This window comes from Staurois parvus, unplaced genomic scaffold, assembly GCF_062004578.1.
Source record: "Staurois parvus isolate SC_StPar_1 unplaced genomic scaffold, SC_StPar_1.0 ptg000438l, whole genome shotgun sequence".
NCBI classification, from domain to species: domain Eukaryota; kingdom Metazoa; phylum Chordata; class Amphibia; order Anura; family Ranidae; genus Staurois; species Staurois parvus.
The window spans coordinates 750140-771157 of record NW_028318234.1 but is presented as its reverse complement, the minus strand read 5'-3'; the positions used below and the strand labels follow the sequence as shown (position 1 = coordinate 771157).

Below are 21018 nucleotides of genomic sequence, written 5' to 3'. Positions count from 1 at the left end.
GCGACAGGCCTCGGGCCCCCGGGCGGGGCGACAGGCATCAGGCCCCCGGGCGGGGCGACAGGCATCGGGCCCCCAGGCGGAACTACAGGTCTCGAGCCCTCAGGCGGAGCGGCGGGCGCCGGACCCCCGGGTGGAGCGATAGGTCTCGTGCCCTCAGGCGGAGCGGCGGGCGCCGGACCCCCAGGTGGAGCGACAAGCATCGGGCCCCCGGGCGGGGCGACAGGCATCGGGCCCCCAGGCGGGGCGACAGGCATCGGGCCCCCAGGCGGGGCGACAGGCATCGGGCCCCCAGGCGGAGCGGCGGGCGCCGGACCCCCAGGCGGAACTACAGGTCTCGGCCCTCAGGCGGAGCGGCGGGCGCCGGACCCCCGGCTGGAGCGACAGGTCTCGGGCCCTCAGGCGGAGCGGCGGGCGCCGGACCCCCAGGTGGAGCGACAGGTCTCGGGCCCCCAGGCGGAGTGACAGGTCTCGGGCCCTCAGGCGGAGCTGCGGGCGCCGGACTCCCAGGTGGAGCGACAGGTCTCGGGCCCTCAGGCGGAGCGGCGGGCGCCGGACCCCCAGGTGGAGCGACAGGTCTCGGGCCCTCAGGCGGAGCTGCGGGCGCCGGACTCCCAGGTGGAGCGACAGGTCTCGGGCCCTCAGGCGGAGCGGCGGGCGCCGGACCCCCAGGTGGAGCGACAGGTCTCGGGCCCTCAGGCGGAGCGGCGGGCGCCGGACCCCCAGGTGGAGCGACAGGTCTCGGGCCCTCAGGCGGAGCGGCGGGCGCCGGACCCCCAGGTGGAGCGACAGGTCTCGGGCCCTCAGGCGGAGCGGCGGGCGCCGGACCCCCAGGCGGTGCGACAGGTCTCGGGCCCTCAGGCGGAGCGACAGGTCTCGGGCCCCCAGGCGGGGCGGCGGGTGCCGGACCCCCAGGTGGAGCGGCGGGCGCTGGACCCCCAGGCGGAGCGACAGGTCTCGGGCCCCCAGGCGGAGCAGCGGGCACCGAGTCACCAGGCACGACAGTGGGCTCCGAGTCAACTGGCATGACCGCTGGCACTAGGTCAGACATTGGATCGTCTGGCTGGACAGCGGGCATCGGGTCACCAGGCATCAGGTCATTTGGCTCGACAGCGGGCACCGTGTCATCTGGCAAGGCAGTGGGCTCCGAGTCAACTGGTATGACCGCGGGCACTGGGTCAGACATTGGATCATCTGACCGGACAGCGGGCATCGGGTCACCAGGCATCAGGTCATTTGGCTCGACCGCGGGCACCGCGTCATCTGGCAAGGCAGTGGGCTCCGAGTCAACTGGTATGACCGCGGGCACTGGGTCAGACATTGGATCGTCTGACTGGACAGCGGGCATCGGGTCACCGGGCATCAAGTCATTTGGCTTGACAGCGAGCACCGCGTCATCTGGCAAGGCAGTGGGTTCCGAGTCAACTGGCATGACCGCGGGCACTGGGGCAGACATTGAATCGTCTGGCTGGACAGCGGGCATCGGGTCACCAGGCATCAGGTCATTTGGCTCGACAGCGGGCACCGCGTCATCTGGCAAGGCAGTGGGCTCCGAGTCAACAGGCACGACAGTGGGCACCGGGTCATCAGGTACCGGATTGTCTGGCTCGACAGCAGGCATCGGGTCACCAGGTATGACAGCGGGCACTGGGTCACCAGGCATCAGGTCATTTGGCTTGCCAGCGGGCACCGCGTCATCTGGCAAGGCAGTGGGCACCGGGTCACCAGGCATTGGATCGTCTGGCTCGACAGCGGGCATCGGGTCACCAGGTATGACAGCGGGCACTGGGTCACCAGGCATCAGGTCATTTGGCTCGCCAGCGGGCACCGCGTCATCTGGCAAGGCAGTGGGCACCGAGTCACCAGGTACGACAGCGGGCTCTGAGTCAATTGGCACGACAGCGGGCACCGGATCAGGTACCGGATCATCTGGATCAACAGCGGGCATCGAGTCAACTGGCCTAATAGGATCGTCAGGCTGGATCAGTTCATCATGCTGGGTAGAGGCATCAGGCTGAGTAGAGGCTTCAGGCCGAGTAGAGGCATCAGGCCGAGTAGAGGCTTCAGGCCGAGTAGAGGCATCAGGCCGAGTAGAGGCATCAGGCCGAGTAGAGGCTTCAGGCCGAGTAGAGGCTTCAGGCCGAGTAGAGGCATCAGGCCGAGTAGAGGCTTCAGGCCGAGTAGAGGCATCAGGCCGAGTAGAGGCATCAGGCCGAGTAGAGGCATCAGGCTGAAGAGAGGCATCAGGCTGCATACAGGCATCAGGCTGAAGAGAGGCATCAGGCTGCGTACCGGCATCAGGCTGAAGAGAGGCATCAGGCTGCGTACAGGCATCAGGCCGAGTACAGGCATCAGGCCGAGTAGAGGCTTCAGGGCGAGTAGAGGCTTCAGGCCGAGTAGAGGCATCAGGCCGAGTAGAGGCATCAGGCCGAGTAGAGGCATCAGGCCGAGTAGAGGCTTCAGGCCGAGTAGAGGCATCAGGCCGAGTAGAGGCATCAGGCCGAGTAGAGGCATCAGGCCGAGTAGAGGCTTCAGGCCGAGTAGAGGCATCAGGCCGAGTAGAGGCATCAGGCTGAAGAGAGGCATCAGGCTGCGTACCGGCATCAGGCTGAAGAGAGGCATCAGGCTGCGTACAGGCATCAGGCCGAGTACAGGCATCAGGCTGAGTAGAGGCTTCAGGCTGAGTAGAGGCTTCAGGCTGAACCACGGAAGGCAGGCTCACCGGTTTGGATACTGGCAGGATGGTATTGGTTGGAAAGAATTTTCGCTTTTTTCTGGTTTTAACTACTGGAGCACTGCAAGTAAACGCAGGTCTGCAAACGAATGGAGCAGCTGGAGACAGAGAAGAACTGGAGGATGGAACAGGAGAGGGAGCAGTTGCTACAGAGGGCTTTTTTACAGGGTTAAAGGCAGGATAGGTGCAGTGAGTGGGAACAGGGTACTGACATGCGGTAGATAGCCAAGTATACTGGGCTGTAACTGGAGGAGCTGTTGGGAATACAGGAGTAGAGTTAGAAGCAGGACTGGGTTTTTGTAAGCTGACTGAGGCTGGGTGCAACAAGTCTGTCCATGTCTGCAGTAGGGGTTGAACAAAGCTGAGCTTACACAAAGCCTGTCTGGTCAATGACTGCACTGCGTTTATACAATCTCTTAGTGTCTGTGGTGAACATGTGGAATAACGCTCCAGAAAGTAACCCACATCATCCTCTAATAACCACACCAGGGACTCTACCTGGTCTGCACTAAATGGTGGCAAAAATTCATCCCTGCATTCGGGGGAACCAGATGAAACCAACTCAGCACAAACCTCAATCAATGGCTGCACCTCAGAGAACTCTGTGCCCTGATCTACTAGAACATGAGCGAGCCGTATACATTCTAGCAGTTCATCCCAGGTATACTCCTTCAGAGTTTGATAAGCATACTCCCTGTCATCAAACACTAGCAGATATAAATACGCAACCTCATCCAGATCCATCCTTCCCATCAACAAGCCAAGATGGCTTCCCTGTGCAGCCACTTCTGGTCAAGATTGGCCTTGGTGTAATGTCAGGGCTCCCAGGTATGACCAGAGGTGTGTGACTGAAGCAGGGAAACGCAGACTTCAGATATGTGATTAACAATGTAATTTATTAACACTAACAATACAAACATAAACGCAGTGCAATACTAAACATAATACAGTGCAAACAAACCCAACCAACCACCCACAGATAACAGTACATACAAGCAAGCGTCGTCAGGCAGGCCGAGTCAATATCATTTGGGCAGGTAGGTACAGGGGGAGTAAGCGGAGAATGGTCGGGGTCACAGGCCAGGTTCAGCAGGTAGCAAGCAGCGTAGTACAGAGGGTCAGGCAGAGGGATGGTCAGGGTCACAAGCCAGGGATCAGAACAGGTAGCAAGCAGCGTAGTACAGAGGGTCAGGCAGAGGGATGGTCAGGGTCACAAGCCAGGGATCAGAACAGGTAGCAAAGGAACAGAAACAGGATGCAGGACAGATACAGGGCCCAGGACAAACACAACACCAAGGCAGAGTCTGCAAGTCTGGCCATCCCTTAAATACACCAGTATCATCAGTTCCAGGTGTTAGCTGGCTGAAAGGTTGAGTCTCTGATTGCTGGGAGCACCCGCTGGCCAGCCCTGGTACTGCAGATCAAAAGGCAGGTGAGTCCCACCATTGCTGGCCAGTCCATTCCTGACAGTGACTGTCAGACAGCCGGAGCTCGAGAACCCAGAAGGAAGACCGGGTGAAGATGGAAGCCTCTGCAGTGGTGACAGCACGCCGCTGGAGGGCTTTGTTTTAAGGTAAGTTTTACATAATGTGCTACCATGTGATGCATACTAGCACTTTATGACATTACCTTGCAAGGGACTTTTTTTTCCTGCGGTTTACTACCGCTTTAATTTTCAAGTGAGCTTAAAGTGAACTTGTCCAGTTATCAAACCATCAATAGCATCAAAAGGCCATGTGGACCTTGCCTGTAAGTATGCTTATTACTCCTCCAATAGATTTCTCGGAGCCCAGCAATCACAAGGCCCCCTCTACATGTTGGGACTTCTGACTGTTCTGACTGTCTGGGCAGTAAACTCCACTCATTTCAGATGTAAACCACATCCCTACCATTCCTATTCAACAGACTAAGTACTGAAAGCAGGGTCCAGGTGCATTCTGTAGACATGTGGGTGGGGCTTAAGGCACCCTATTGGGGATCACTAAGAACTACACTCGCTAATTAACTAAACACTAGGCAGGAGTTTGCGGTCATGCAGAATCAGCAATAAGACACTACTCCAGACTTAGAAGCAAGCAACAACTAACACCACTACGAGTGAGCAACACTCTAGACACCACTACAGTTGGAGAACACCAACAGTATAGGCCTTTACATACTGTAGTCACATAGTTAGTCTGGATGAAAAAAGACAAACGTCCATCCAGTTCAACCAAAAAAAAGTTATAATCCAATACCCACAGTTGATCCAGAGGAAGGTAAAAAACCCAGCAAAGCATGATCCAATTTGCTCCTGCAAGGGAAACAATTCCTTCCTGATAACCAGAAAGGCAATCGGATATTCCCTGCATCAACTTTACCTATAAATGTTAGTATCCAGTTATATTCTGTGTATCCAAGAAAGAATCCAGGACTTTTTTTTTTAAAGCAAGCCACTGAGCTGGCCAGAACCAACTCTTGAGGGAGTCTATTCCACATTTTCACAGCTCTTACTGTGAAGAAACCTTTCCGTGTTTGGAGACTAAAACTCTTTTCCTCCAGATGTAAAGAGTGCCCCCTTGTCCTCTGTGATGACCTCAGGGTGAAGAGCTCTACACCGAGTTCACTATATGAACCACTGATGTATTTATACATGTTGATCATATCCCCCCTTAATCTCCTCTTCTCAGGAGAGAATAAATTCAGTTCCTCTAATCTTTCCTCATAGCTGAGCTCCTCCATGCCTCTTATCAGTTTGGTTTCCCTTCTCTGCACTTTCTCCAGTTCCCCAATGTTCTTTTTGTGAATTGGTGCCCAAAACTGAACTGCATATTCCAGATGAGGTCTTACTAATGATTTGTACCGGGGTAATATATCTCTCTCTGGAGTCTATACCTCTTTTAATACAAGAAAGGATTTTGCTCACTTTAGAAACCGCAGCTTGGCATTGCATGCCATTATTAAGCTTGTGATCTACCAGAACCCCCAGACCCTTCTCCACCATTGATTCCCCCAGTTGTACCCCCCCTAGTAAGTATGATGCATGCATATTCTTAGCCCCCAAGTGCAGAACCTTACATTTATCAACATTAAACCTCATTTGCCACATAGTTGCCCAATTAAACAGAGCATTGAGGTCGGCTTGTAAATTGAATACATCATGTAAGGACGTTAATCCACTGCACAGCTTGGTGTCATCTGCAAAGACTAAAATGGTATTTTTAATCCCAGACCCTATATTGTTTATAAATATATTAAAAAGTAAGGGTCCCAACACTGAACCTTGGGGTACACCACTGATGACCCTAGACCATTCAGAGTATGAATCATTACCCACTACTCTGAATACAATCTTTTAGCCAGTTTTCTATCCATTTACATATGGATTTTTCCAAGCCTGTAGACTTTACCTTACACATTAGCCATGTGTGGGGAACTGTGTCAAGCGCTTTTGCAAAATCCAAGTATACCACGTCCACCGCCACCCCTCTGTCCAAGTATACCACGTCAACCGCCACCCTTCTGTCAAAGTATACCACATCCACCGCCACCCCTCTGTCCAAGGTTTTGGTCACCTCCTCATAAAAAGAAATCACATTTGTTTGACAACTTCTGTCTTTCATGAATCCATGCTGTCTGTTGCTTAAAATATTTTTTTCTAGCAAAAACTCATCTATGTGGTCTTTTATTAAACTCTCCAGTATCTTCCCAACTATAGAAGTTAAACTAACAGGTCTATAATTACTTGGTAAAGATTTTGATCCCTTTTTAAATATTGGCACCACATTGGCCTTACCCCAATTCAGTGGTACTATGCCAGTCATTAAAGAGTCCCTAAAAATTAGAAACAATGGCTCAATGGCAGTGAAGCGCTTGTATCTCATGAATACAATCATGTGTCTCCATAAAGTATAATAGTAAATCAAAGTGACCACGATATATATTAAAAATATGTGAACTCCCTCTAGTGGATAGAAAAAATAATGTCAACCGAAATGACTATATTGGCTAAATATCACACATTAAGAACCTAAATAAGTAGTGCATAAATCAGATATACTAAACAAAGTATATATACATGAAAACAGAATAATTGGCCACATACAATGGTGTCTAAATCAAACATAACTAATATATGCCATAAGTGAAAAAGACAATATCAAAGGTGAAAAAATATTCCATGCATGTGACTGTGCTTTAAGCTGGAACACACACGTGATCTCCACTTCTAAGTGCAAGTACTCTCCTTCAAATGGCAGCAATGCCTGCTCACCTCCCTTCCTCGACCCACACAGGGCCTCAAAGCAGTTACCACCTCAGTGGTGTATTCCTGATGAAGTCAAGACGCACGTGACGCAACGCGTCGGTTTGTCTACTTCCTGGTGACGTATGTCCGGACACAGTGGCCATATTGGATTCCCCCAGGTGCATGCATATCTACCCACAGGCTGGGAAAAACGCTTGTTTATGGAAAGGAGCATGTGAGTGGTTTACTTTGTCACTTTTTACTTTGCCTATTAAAACTTACTACACTATGGAAGGCTTTCTTATCTTTTTATGAGTTGCATAAGAGAGGAGGAGGATTAAGGAGTCTGCCAGAGGAATACACCACTGAGGTGGTAACTGCTTTGAGGCCCTGTGTGGGTCGAGGAAGGGAGGTGAGCAGGCATTGCTGCCATTTGAAGGAGAGTACTTGCACTTAGAAGTGGAGATCACGTGTGTGTTCCAGCTTAAAGCACAGTCACATGCATGGAATATTTTTTCACCTTTGATATTGTCTTTTTCACTTATGGCATATATTAGTTATGTTTGATTTAGACACCATTGTATGTGGCCAATTATTCTGTTTTCATGTATATATACTTTGTTTAGTATATCTGATTTATGCACTACTTATTTAGGTTCTTAATGTGTGATATTTAGCCAATATAGTCATTTCGGTTGACATTATTTTTTCTATCCACTAGAGGGAGTTCACATATTTTTAATATATATCGTGGTCACTTTGATTTACTATTATACTTTATGGAGACACATGATTGTATTCATGAGATACAAGCGCTTCACTAATTTTATGTTTATTTCTTGCACTTATTGGTATTAGTTAAAGTGACAGCAGCTGTACTGTGTCAGTTATTCCCATGAGCGCAGGAGGATCCCATACTAATGGCTCAATGGCAGAGCTCAATTCTTTAAGGACCCGTGGGTGTATGCCAACCGTTCAAGGTGCTTTATTCACCTTTATTCTGTCTAAATATTTCTGGATCATTTCAGCTGTGAGCCAATGTGGATCATCTGGGGCTGTGTCAATACCATGCCCATTATGCACAAGAGCTCCCCCCATGCTCCTTTGTATACACAGAGCTGAAGAAGGTATTTCATAAATTTGCCTTCTCTTTGTCCCCAGTCACTCACTCTAGATTATTTTGTAAAGGGCCTACATGCTCGGACCGGACCTTTTTACTATTAATATATTTGAAGAATTTTGGGGGGTTTGTCCTGCTATCTTTTGCAATCTGTTGTTTGTTTTCAAATATTTTCAGCCTCAATTTCCTTTTTACATATTCTTTGTAACGTTTAAAGATAGCGTTCCTTCATTTTTATATTTAATAAAAGCTCTTTTCTTATTTATAGCTTTTTTAACTTTGGCCGTAAGCCACATGGGTTTGATTTTTAGCCTTTTAAATGTGTTGCCCATGGGAATATATTTTGCAGTGTGTTCACATACAGTCTTTTGGAAGAACTCCCATTTCTGTGTTGTGTTCATCGATGCCAATATTCCCTCCCAGCCTAAGTCTTGGAGAGCAACCTTGGAAAATTAGCTCTCTTAAAGTTGAGAGTTTTTATTTGTACTGTTTGTGCTTGTTGTTTACAGCAGGAAAGGAATAAACAAATAAATTAATGAAATCATGTTATGGTCACTGCTACCCAGATGTTCTTTTATATGAACATTAATAATAAGCTTTGCATGGTTTGAGATTACCAGGTCCAGCACAGAGCATCATTCCTAGTTGGGGCCTCTATGAACTGTACCATAAAATTGTCCTGTAGTAGGTTTAAAAATGTTTGCCCTTTACCTGTTCCTGCAGTACAATTACTCCAGTTAATTTTCGTGTAGTTAAAATCCCCCATTATTATCCCTGCCCCAGCCCTTGCAGCCCTTTCGATCTGTGCAAGGAGCTGAGTCTCCACATCCTCATTAACACTGGGTGACCTATAACAAACTCCAGTGATTACCTTTGTAGTACGCACCCCCATGTGCAGTTCCACCCATTATGCTTCAGCCTTATCACACTCTCCATCAACTAGGTCTCCTTTCACACTCGCACTGAAATCACTTCTCACATAGAGACAGACACCACCACCTTTCCTTTCCCTGTCTCTCCGAAAGAGAACATAGCCAGGAATATTAATGGCCAGTCATGTGAAGAATTAAGCAAATATTCAGCAATACTAATTAAATCATAGTTCTGTTCATGCACCAAAGCTTCCAACTCACCTATTTTGCTTGGCAGACTTCTGGCATTGGTGAACAAACACTTTAATTCATTGACACCGTGTGCACACGTATTTTGCATATTTTTTACTTTCATAAAAATGGTACCAATTCCAATGGTTGTTTGTAACATGGGAAACTTCTTATCTGCCAAAGCCTTCCCCTCATCTTTCCCCATTCCACTCACCGATAAGTACTGACCCCTGTCTGATCTGTCTACCCCGTTATAATCTAATTCTCCCTCCCCTCTCGATCCTAGTTTAAATACTCCTCCAGCCTCCCCATAAACCTCTCCCCGAGCACAGCAGACCCTCTTCCATTTAGGTGCAAACAATCTCTAGCATATAGGTTGCAGATCAATGAAAAGTTGGCCCAGTGCTCTAGAAACCAAAATGCTTCCCTCTTACACCAGGTTTTTAGCCATGCATTGAGTTCTCTAATCTCCCCGTCTTTCCTGAGTTATGCATGGCACAGGTAATACTTCAGAGAATATCACCTTGGAGGTACTTCCCTTCAAATTGCAGCCTAGTTTTTTAAATTGATTCTTAAGGAGCCTCCACCTTCCATGTCCAACATGGACCAAGACTGCTGGGTCATACCCAGTCCTTCCCAGTAATTTATCAACCCGGTCCACCACATGCCGAATCCTGGCACCAGGGAGACAGCAAACCATTCAGTTGAAGCGAGCCTGGTGACAAAATATTTTATCAGTCCTTCTGAATATAAAATCCCCTACTACCACCAGCTGTCTAGGCCTTCCTGCACTACCCTCACCACCCCTCGCAGATGGTCTGCTCTCCCGGATGTTAGGGATAGCAGTGACATCCAGGGCTGCTACCCCTGATCTTGCCACCCCTACATCTTCATCCAACTTGGCAAATCTGCTTGGGTGATCAAACCCAGAGCCGGCCTACCTTTTCTGTGAGCCCCTACCACTCCCTCTTGCTACAGTAAACCATCTGTCAGGAATGGACTGGCCAGCAATAGTGGGACTCACCTGCCTTGTGAGCTGCAGTACCAGGGCTGGCCAGCGGGTGCTCCCAGCAATCAGAGACTCAACCTTGCAGCCAGTCAAACACCTGGAACTAATTATACTGGTGTATTTAAGGGACATTCAGACCTGCAGACTCTGCCTTGGTGTTGTGCTTTTCCTGGGCCCTGTATCTTGTTCCTGCATCCTGCTCCCTGCTCCTGTTCCTGTCCCTGTCTTGTTGCTGACCCGGCTTGATTCTGACCTCTGCTGACTTCTCCTGTTCTGATCCCTGGCTTGTGACCCCGACCATTCTCTGCCTGACCCCCTGTACCTACCTGCCTGTTAGTTGCTGTACCCTGCTCATGACCTCACTATTCTCCGCTTGCTCCCCCTGTACCTACCTGCCCGATTGATATTGACCCGGCCTGCCTGACGCTTGCACTGTATGTACTGTTATCTGTGGGTGGTTTGGTTTGGTTCGTTTGCACTGTGTTATGTTTTAGTATTGCACTGCGTTTATGTTTGTATTGTTAGTGTTAATAAATTGTTTATAACTTATCTGAAGTCTGCGTTTCCCTGCGTCAGTCACACACCTCTGGTCATACCCGGGAGCCCTGACATTACACCAAGGCGAATCCTGACCAGAAGTGGCTGCACAGGGAAGCCATCTTGGTTTGTTGATGGGAAGGATGGATCTGGATGAGGTTGCGTATTTATATCTGCTGGTTTTTGATGACAGGGAGTATGCTTATCAAACTCTGAAGGAGTATACCCGGGATGAACTGCTAGAATGTATACGGCTCGCTCATGTTCTAGTAGATCAGGGCACAGAGTTCTCTGAGGTGCAGCCATTGATTGAGGTTTGTGCTGAGTTGGTTTCATCTGGTACCCCCGAATGCAGGGATGAATTTTTGCCACCATTTAGTGCAGACCAGGTAGAGTCCCTGGTATGGTTATTAGAGGATGATGTGGGTTACTTTCCGGAGCGTTATTCCACATGTTCACCACAGGTACTAAGAGATTGTATAAACGCAGTGCAGTCTTTGGTCAGACAGGCTTTGTGTAAGCTCAGCTTTGTTCAACCCATACTGCAGACATGGACAGATTTGTTACACCCAGCCTCAGTCAGCTTACAAAGACCCAGTCCTGCTTCTAATCTATCTCCTCAAAGCTCTACTCCTGTATTCCCAACAGCTCCTCCTGCCCTGCTATCTACCGCATGTCAGTACCCTGTTCCCACTCGCTGCACCTATCCTGCCTTTAACCCTGTAAAGAAGCCCTCTGTAGCGACTGTTCCTTCCCCTGTTCCATCCTCCAGCTCTTCTCTGTCTCCAGCTGCTCCATTCATTTGCAGACCTGCGTTTACTTGCAGTGCCCCAGTAGTTAAAACCAGAAAAAAGTGAAAATTCTTTCCAACCAGTACCATCCTGCCAGTATCCAAACCGGTGAGCCTGCTGTCTGAGAACCTGCCTTCCGTGGTTCAGCCTGATGCCTCTCTTCAGCCTGATGCCTCTACTCAGCCTGATGCCTCTACTCAGCCTGATGCCTGTACTCAGCCTGAAGCCTCTACTCAGCCTGAAGCCTCTACTCAGCCTGAAGCCTCTACTCAGCCTGAAGCCTCTACTCAGCCGGATGCCTCTACTCAGCCTGATGCCTCTCTTCAGCCTGATGCCTCTACTCAGCCTGAAGCCTCTACTCAGCCGGATGCCTCTACTCAGCCGGATGCCTCTACTCAGCCGGATGCTTCTACCCAGCATAATGAAGTGATCCAGCCTGATGATCCTATTAGGCCAGTTGACTCGATGCCCGCTGTTGATCCAGATAATCCGGTACCTGATCCGGTGCCCGCTGTCGTGCCAATTGACTCAGAGCCCGCTGTCGTACCTGGTGACTCGGTGCCCACTGCCTTGCCAGATGACGCGGTGCCCGCTGGCGAGCCAAATGACCTGATGCCTGGTGACCCAGTGCCCGCTGTCATACCTGGTGACTCGGTGCCCGCAGTCTTGCCAGACGACTCGGTGCCCGCAGTCTTGCCAGACGACTCGGTGCCCGCAGTTCCGCCAGTTGACTCGATGCCCGCTGTTCCGCCAGTTGACTCGGTGCCCGCAGTCTTGCCAGACGACTCGGTGCCCGCAGTCTTGCCAGACGACTCGGTGCCCGCAGTCTTGCCAGACGACTCGGTGCCCGCAGTCTTGCCAGACGACTCGGTGCCCGCTGTTCCGCCAGTTGACTCGGTGCCCGCAGTCTTGCCAGACGACTCGGTGCCCGCAGTCTTGCCAGACGACTCGGTGCCCGCAGTCTTGCCAGACGACTCGGTGCCCGCTGTTCCGCCAGTTGACTCGATGCCCGCTGTTCCGCCAGATGACTCGGTGCCCGCAGTCTTGCCAGACGACTCGGTGCCCGCAGTCTTGCCAGACGACTCGGTGCCCGCAGTCTTGCCAGACGACTCGGTGCCCACTGTCGTGCCTGGTGACTCGGTGCCCGCCGCTCCGCCTGGGGGTCCGGCGCCCGCCGCTCCGCCTGGGGGCCTGAGACCTGTCGCTCTGCCTGGGGGCCTGAGACCTGTCGCTCCGCCTGGGGGCCTGAGACCTGTCGCTCCGCCTGGGGGTCCGGCGCCCGCCGCTCCGCCTGGGGGCCTGAGACCTGTCGCTCCGCCTGGGGGCCTGAGACCTGTCGCTCCACCTGGGGGTCCGGCGCCCGCCGGTCCGCCTGGGGGCCCGAGACCTGTCGCTCTGCCTGGGGGTCCGGCGCCCGCCGGTCCGCCTGGGGGCCCGAGACCTGTCGCTCTGCCTGGGGGTCCGGTGCCCGCCGCTCCGCCTGGGGGCCTGAGACCTGTCCCTCCGCCTGGGGGTCCGGCGCCCGCCGCTCCGCCTGGGGGCCCGAGACCTGTCGCTCCGCCTGGGGGTCCGGCACCCGCCGCTCCGCCTGGGGGCCCGAGACCTGTCGCTCCGCCTGGGGGTCCGGCGCCCGCCGCTCCGCCTGGGGGCCCGATGCCTATCGCCCCGCCTGGGGGCCCGATGCCTGTCGCCCCGCCTGGGGGCCCGATGCCTGTCGCCCCCCCTGGGGGCCCGGCGCCCGCCGCTCCGCTTGGGGGCCGATGCCTGTCGCCCCGCCTGGGGGCCCGATGCCTGTCGCCCCGCCTGGGGGCCCGATGCCTGTCGCCCCTCCTGGGGGCCCGGCGCCCGCTGCTCCGCTTGGGGGCCCGATGCCTGTCGCCCCGCCTGGGGGCCCGATGCCTGTCGCCCCTCCTGGGGGCCCGGCGCCCGCCGCTCCGCTTGGGGGCCCGATGCCTGTCGCCCCGCCTGGGGGCCCGGTGCCTGTTGCCCCGCCTGGGGGCCCGGTGTCTGCTGCTTCACCTGGTAATCCGATGTGCCTCTGCCCGGAGTCCAGCCCGATGTGCCTCTGCCCGGAGTCCAGCCCGATGTGCCTCTGCCCGGAGTCCAGCCCGATGTGCCTCTGCCCGGAGTCCAGCCCGATGTGCCTCTGCCCGGAGTCCAGCCCGATGTGCCTCAGCCCGGAGTCCAGCCCGGTGTGCCTCTGCCCGGTGTGCCGCTGCCCGGAGTCCTGTCCGGTGTGCCGCTGCCCGGAGTCCTGCCCGGTGTGCCAGTCTTTGATATCCCGCCAGTTACCAGACCCGGGCGGTGGAACATTTTGCCCAGCTAGGACTGTTTGGAGCGTCCTGAGGCCGCTCCTTGAGGGGGGGGTACTGTCAGGAATGGACTGGCCAGCAATAGTGGGACTCACCTGCCTTGTGAGCTGCAGTACCAGGGCTGGTCAGCGGGTGCTCCCAGCAATCAGAGACTCAACCTTGCAGCCAGTCAAACACCTGGAACTAATTATACTGGTGTATTTAAGGAACATTCAGACCTGCAGACTCTGCCTTGGTGTTGTGTTTCTCCTGGGCCCTGTATCTTGTTCCTGCATCATGCTCCCTGCTGCTGTTCCTGTTCCTGTCCCTGTCTTGTTGCTGACCCGGCTTGATTCTGACCTCTGCTGACTTCTCCTGTTCTGATCCCTGGCTTGTGACCCCGACCATTCTCTGCCTGACCCCCTGTACCTACCTGCCTGTTAGTTGCTGTACCCTGCTCGTGACCTGACTATTCTCCGCTTGCTCCCCCTGTACCTACCTGCCCGATTGATATTGACCCGGCCTGCCTGACGCTTGCACTGTATGTACTGTTATCTGTGGGTGGTTTGGTTTGGTTCGTTTGCACTGTGTTATGTTTTAGTATTGCACTGCGTTTATGTTTGTATTGTTAGTGTTAATAAATTGTTTATAACTTATCTGAAGTCTGCGTTTCCCTGCGTCAGTCACACACCTCTGGTCATACCCGGGAGCCCTGACACCATCTTCCTACCTGATAATCCTGACTCCACCTGCCACATCAATCCCATTAGCTACCTGCTCAGAGAGCAGAAGACCCCTTTTAAGGTTGTTGGTGCTGCCCAGTGTTCCAACTTGCTTCTCCAGATCTTTAACTCAAGCTTCCAGAAGGGCAACCCGCTCACATCTGTCACAGCGGTATCCATCCTAGAGCTGATGCTCCATTGTTGCATACATGCGGCACACTGTACACTGCACAAAACCTTCCACCCTGCTATCACTTATTAACCCAGTTACAATATTAACAGGAAATATCAGTTGTCACTTAAAGGTTAGTAGACACCTGTTATTATCTCCTGTTTTCCATTCCAGTTTTTTAACTCCACTTAATCAAATGTCCACTTTGTCAAAGGTCCAGTAAGCAATATACAGGAAAATTCAAGAATGAGCAAGCTCAGAGTGAGCTCTACAGAAATTTATATAGTACCTGGAGCACCTGTGACCAATTAACCCCTCCCCTTAATCAGCAAACTGAAGGAATGTAAGGAAATATATATTTAAAAAGTGATAGAAAAGGTAATTTAAAAAAGTAAGAACCTGGTGGAAATAATAGCAGTAGAAATATTTATACTTTTTTGGGGGGAAGGGGGTTATTTGCATCTCATTCATAGCAGAATATAGAATCCAAAATGTGTTCAGTGACCACAGGAGTGTTCTCCAGTAGCGGCACAGGTGTTCCTGCAACCTGAAGAATGCAATCAGATCTTGTTCCTGTCCACATTTAAAGTGGAACTAAACCCTCCTATCCTTTACAGTCAAGGAAGCTGCCATCTTTGCCTCTATATGATCTGCAGTTGACATCATGCTGCACATGTGAGCAGTTATGACACCAGTCATTTGATGACTTGACAGTGCAGTTGAGAGAGCAAGCGACTGTGAGAGTTATCACTAGTGGTATGCCTTGAATGCAACTGTTTAGAGAAACCATTACATCATTGGGTTTAGTTCTACTTTAGTGGACCTAGCATTAGATTTTTTTCATCCTAGGACTACACAAGCAATTAAACCTTGTTGTTACTGAGAAATGCTGAGCTGCTTGTTGAACTTAATGTCATTAGAATCATATTGATTTCAGTACGCAGCAAAAGAGGTGGCTGCCAACAAGTTGATAAAGTGGTTGTAAATTCAATATAAGAAAATCAGTTGACAGGCAGGGCTTTTATAAGAGAAAAAATCCTAGAGGCCCTAAAGGTGTCTTCTGTCTTGAATGCCCCCCACCCCCACCTGTCAGCGGGTAATCTAATCTGAGCCACACAAGTGCAGCTCTGACCCCATTTAGGGAACACTCTGCATGCTTTGGCAATGTGGCTCCTATGCACAGAAGTGACATCACCTTGGTCCAGTGCGGCTGAAGATAGGAAACATGGAAGGAAGACCAGGTAAGATGGCAATACCAGGGGCTGCAGTGACAACACAGCACTGGAGGGCTCCATTTTCAGGTAAGTCTGTCATAATATACTATTATGCAATGCATACTAGTACATTATGGCTTAAATCGGCTGGGGGACCCATTTTTTTCTTTATTAGCAAGAGTTTACTAACACTTATCATTGTAGCCCTATTGTTTGCCCACCTTTATTTCTTTTTGCACCTCTTCACTAAACAAGCTAATAAAAGTGTAACAAGACCCAAAACGTTTTCGTTTTGAATGGAGTGTTAATGTTCCCATGGTAGAGTGATAAAAACCTGATAGAGGTCCCTTGCCATTTTTCAATAATTATTGACACTGGAATAGAGATGGAATCTACCCAATAATGGATGTAACAATAAAAAAAAACTTAAGAGGAGCAATCTCTCCCCACTCAATTCAATACTAAGGAAAGCTTAAATTAGAGCCCCACTTTAAGTAATGTTTGCTCAGTCTCCAAAAAAAGAGGTTTGCCGTGCTTGTACTGTATAGATCAGTTTTCTGAGGCAAGGTGTGGTATCCTGATAATGTTCTGTTTTCTTTTTTTATGAACATTTATAGGCATTCACAGCTTGTATAACCAGTGTGTTGCTTTTGTTTTTATTCAGCACAAAATGCCAGCAGAATAAACTTGTTATCCATGGCCAATAATGTAATTAATTGCATTTGCTGAGATGCAGTAACTATTCATGTTTAAATTAGAATTATTGAACACTTCTTTTTATATTTAGATGAAAACTGCAGTCAGAAAAAGACTATAAATGACTTAGAGGACAAACTACAAGGTGTCACACAGGTAAGACTGATTAAAAGTTTGCAGTTTGTGCAGTTTTTCCAGGATCAGTTTTGGTCAGGGTGCTTTTTATGGACAACATTCTAATTGGGGCCAGACTGCCTCCCAGTGTAGAGGGCCAAAGCATGAACTGAACGTTGAGTTCTAGCTTTTTGACTCCTGTTAAGCATCTGAAAACCACTGGCAAGAGCCACTGTGTGAACAAGGTTTAAAATGGCTCTAAACCCTAACCTTTTTTTCCCCATCTGTAGGCAGCTGCAGTTAGCTAGTTTGCCACTAGATGGCTTGCTGACAGAATAGTTCTGGTGACAGTGTCATCAGGTGCTAGGTCCCTTTTAGGTAGAGCCCTCCTATATAAATGTCATGGGTGAGTCAGCACCCACATATATACCAGGTTAGGAGGAGCCCTAGTTGCACTTGTGGCATGGGATCCAAGCACCCCACACCAGCACAGATGTAACAGCGCATGGAGGCCTTTTTCAGGGTAGGAGACCTGGGATAAATAGACCTGCACCCAGGAGAACTGGCAGTAGACTTTGTGACCCTTATGAAGGTGGAGGCTAGGGCAGATTGCAAAAGGCCTCTTAGGCCAGGCCAAGAGTTTCTTGAGTGAGGCTATTGCCCTGGAGAGTTACAGGAGACGTGTACCTATGGAAGAGGTGTTTACAGAAAGCCCAGTCCTGTGAGTACTAATGACCCCAGGTGGAAGTAGAGACTGTTAAAGGGAGATGGCCGCTTAAAGCGCTGCATATGCTTTTACATGTGACTACCGCAAACTGTCCACTAAATGTGATTGACTATGTAATGTCATCTGGAATGTATGTCGAGGTGATGTGACTGTTATGCCATACCTCAGTACCATCAGTAAAGTGCAACAACTCCATGTGTGGGCATTCCTTCCTTGGGATATAAAGGTCAATGTCTGGGAATGTCATGTGGAGGCTTCAGGCATGGACTGGGCACAAGTATGGCGGTAGCCAGTAGCACAAGTAGGTCATTGTGCCTGTTTGAAATCTCAGATCCAAGCATATAAACTATTTTGGGATTATTATTGGAAAAGGCAGTTTGCCAATACTGGTTTCTACCACCCATCAATACTCTTCCATAGAAAAAGACTGGAGGGTTCTTACATTGAAGATTTTATTGAAATTGTTTGACTCTCACAGGCAGCCTGTGCAGCTGCTATAGGGACCAAGGAGCAAAGGGGGCCAAGTCCTTTTTTGAAAAGGAATTTAAAATTGCTGGCTCAAGGAATGCGAAATGCAGAAATTTCTGTGCACTGTTCGCAAATCAATCCACCAGCCCAAACCAGCATAGATTCAGATGACCACCAAGGAGAAACTCCACTGCTTTGTTACATAGCTCAGGCAGTAATTCACAAAAAGGAAACACTCACTAAACAGCTCCACATGCAATTGTAGACACTGGAATAACTAAATCAAACTGCCAGGCTACAATGATTTTTTTTTTTAAATATTTATTAATTTTTCAGATAAACAAGTTATACAAACATACGCATTAAAACCTTAGCATATTATCAAAACATTTATCGTTTAATCCCCCCCTGTCCCCCCCCACCTATATACCACTCCCCCCCCCCATCCAATCCCTAACCCCTTCTGCTCTGTATTTTCCTGTTCATTTCTGGAGATCGTAATCCCTATAAAGGAAGAACAAATTATGTTTCCATATTATTCTATGTTAATCCCCCATAACCTCTAAGGCTGGCCTTGACTTTTTGAATTCCTCCCATTTGTTCCATCTTGTATGGTGACTCTCCATCTTTTCTTCATTCAAATGATAAATTTCCTCCAATTTACATATTTGATCCACCCTATCCACGCAGTCCTTTATTTTCAGAACCTCCTGTCTCCTCCAATACTTGGGTATCAGTCCCTTTGCTGCATTCAAATAGTACAATAAACCAGATTCTTTGATTCTTTATAATTTTTAACTGAAAGCTTAGTACTATGAAAAAGGCAAATCTCTGGGTCTACTTGAATATCAACCTATGTAATTTTCTGAATCAAGCTTACTATTTTCCCCCAATACTCTTGTATTTTAGAACACTCCCACCATATGTGATACATTGTGCCTCCACATCCACGCCAACATGAAGGTGAATTATCTCCACTCAATCTGTGTGCCACACTCGGTGTGATATACCATCTTGCCAAACACTTATAATTCATTTCTACTTCCTGCATATTTATATTTCTGTGGATTATTCTATACATTTTCCTCTGTTTTTCTGCATCTATTGTTACTCCTATTTCTCTTTCCCATTTTTTTTATATATGGAGGACTTATATCTGTATTTATTTCAGTGAGAATCTTATATATTTTAGAGGTTCCGTGTTTCCCATCTCCCTGGGCTACAATGATTTAATTATATTGCCCCCTAACTTGGTTAAGGGTATAAATAGTTGCCTTGTAGATTGTCCACTACTGACCATGATTTTTAACGGGGTTTGACAAAGAGTGCATTAAAGGCCACCCAACTCTGGCCAGCAATATTTATGGGGTGTATAAAGAACACTCTGTCACTAATAATGGCTCCATTACCATTATGGTTCTATTGAGCCTTGTGATTTTCCATTATGCCTCTGCTGCACTGGCTTTGGTGAGCCCCATAGCTGGCTTTTCCAAAGACAAATCTTAAAGTGATCTTAAACTTTTATTATCTCAGAAGAGGGGGTTCACACGTACTGTACATTAGATTGTTTTTCTTCTTTTCAATTGTCCCACTCCTTCATTTCTTACCTTCCCAGCTAACGGCTGGTAATATGAGACCTAAGCCAAGCTCTGTCCATCCACAGACAAATAGCGCCCAGCAGGTCATACCCCTGCTCCCTCCTCCTAGTAATTTGATTGGTGGCAGCAAAAGCCTATTAAGCAGTAGGTATATGCAAGCGCTAATATAAAATGACAGCAGCTTGGACACTTAAAGGTACCGCAGAACCCTTGGAATAAATAGTATACAGAAAATAGTGCAGCGCTGTGTATAGAAAATTAACCTGACGTGTTTCGTGCAAAGCACATAATCATACGGTGTAGGTAATTTTATTCCAACAAAGATAAAATTCATACAAGGAAAGGATAAACCAAGAAACTGACCATGTGTATAAAGATGGCCGCCAACGGTGGTGGGGACGTCAGAATGCTGTAGCCCCTTACCCTGACGAAACGCGTCAGGGTAAGGGGCTACAGCATCCTGACGTCCCCACCGCCGTTGGCGGCCATCTTTATACACATGGTCAATTTCTTGGTTTATCCTTTCCTTGTATGAATTTTATCTTTGTTGGAATAAAATTACCCCATTGAATGCAGTATCACGCTATGTGGCATTATTCTTTGGTTGCCTGCGAGTCTCATCACTCGCAGAGACCAGTTTAGAGGTGTCCTGAGATCTTGATACCAGTGGAGTTGTCCTCAAAGACACAAGCGTGGGAACCTGAATACGCCTGGAAGTGATTATCCTGACTGAGCCGATGAGACGATTATGATCTCAAATGCATTTTGATAACGCACTTCTGGTGAGTGCGCAATTCATTCATTTATCTCTACAATTTTTTCATACCATCATATAGTATGAACTACAGTCCTCGAATTTTGAACTGATAGGACTCAGAGTTTACAACCTGAAATTCTATGACTTTAACCACCCACATGTGGTAATATACCATTGTCTGTAATTATATTCATAACATTTTTGTATTTATATGATTACTTTTCTATACACAGCGCTGCACTATTTTCTGTATAGCAAAAGCCTATTGCTCTGCTTCCCTCACTTACTCTACCCTACAACCAGTTTAGGTAATGGCGCTGATTGTTCTGGAACCTGAGGCAGTCACTAATATTTTGGGATGGGGGGAATTTTTGTCATTTTAAATTTTGTTCAATCTCTAACCTCATAATCAGCTGGCACTATGAATACCAGCATCCTTTGAATAATTCCTTATTAGCCAATAAATCCAACCCATCTAAATCTTTGTTTTTCAGGCTACTGATTGAGGGACTTGCAAGGGGAGATTTCAATTGTTTTCCAGATGGGACAGTCAATTGGGAATGAACGTCTTACAGGTGGAGTGGGAGGGGGCTTTTTTTCTGAATAATAAATGATCTATGTCTACTATTTTCCAAGAAAAAAAAAGCTTTAAAATATTGTTTATACAAATAAAACCATCCATAATGGATTACAGAGATTTGCAAGTATGCCAGGTGGCTCATTTAATATGCTCACAGCACAGA

General features: G+C 49.0%; 1 protein-coding gene across 1 annotated transcript in view; it reads left to right on the top strand.

Moving 5' to 3' along the window:
- CCDC152 (coiled-coil domain containing 152) overlaps nt 1-21018 on the top strand; it is a 99069-nt gene that overhangs the window by 12176 nt on the left and 65875 nt on the right. The window contains exon 4 of the mRNA XM_089687790.1: nt 16703-16767. Within this exon, the coding sequence (XP_089543916.1) occupies nt 16703-16767 (65 nt within the window). The remainder of the gene's footprint in view (nt 1-16702; nt 16768-21018) is intronic.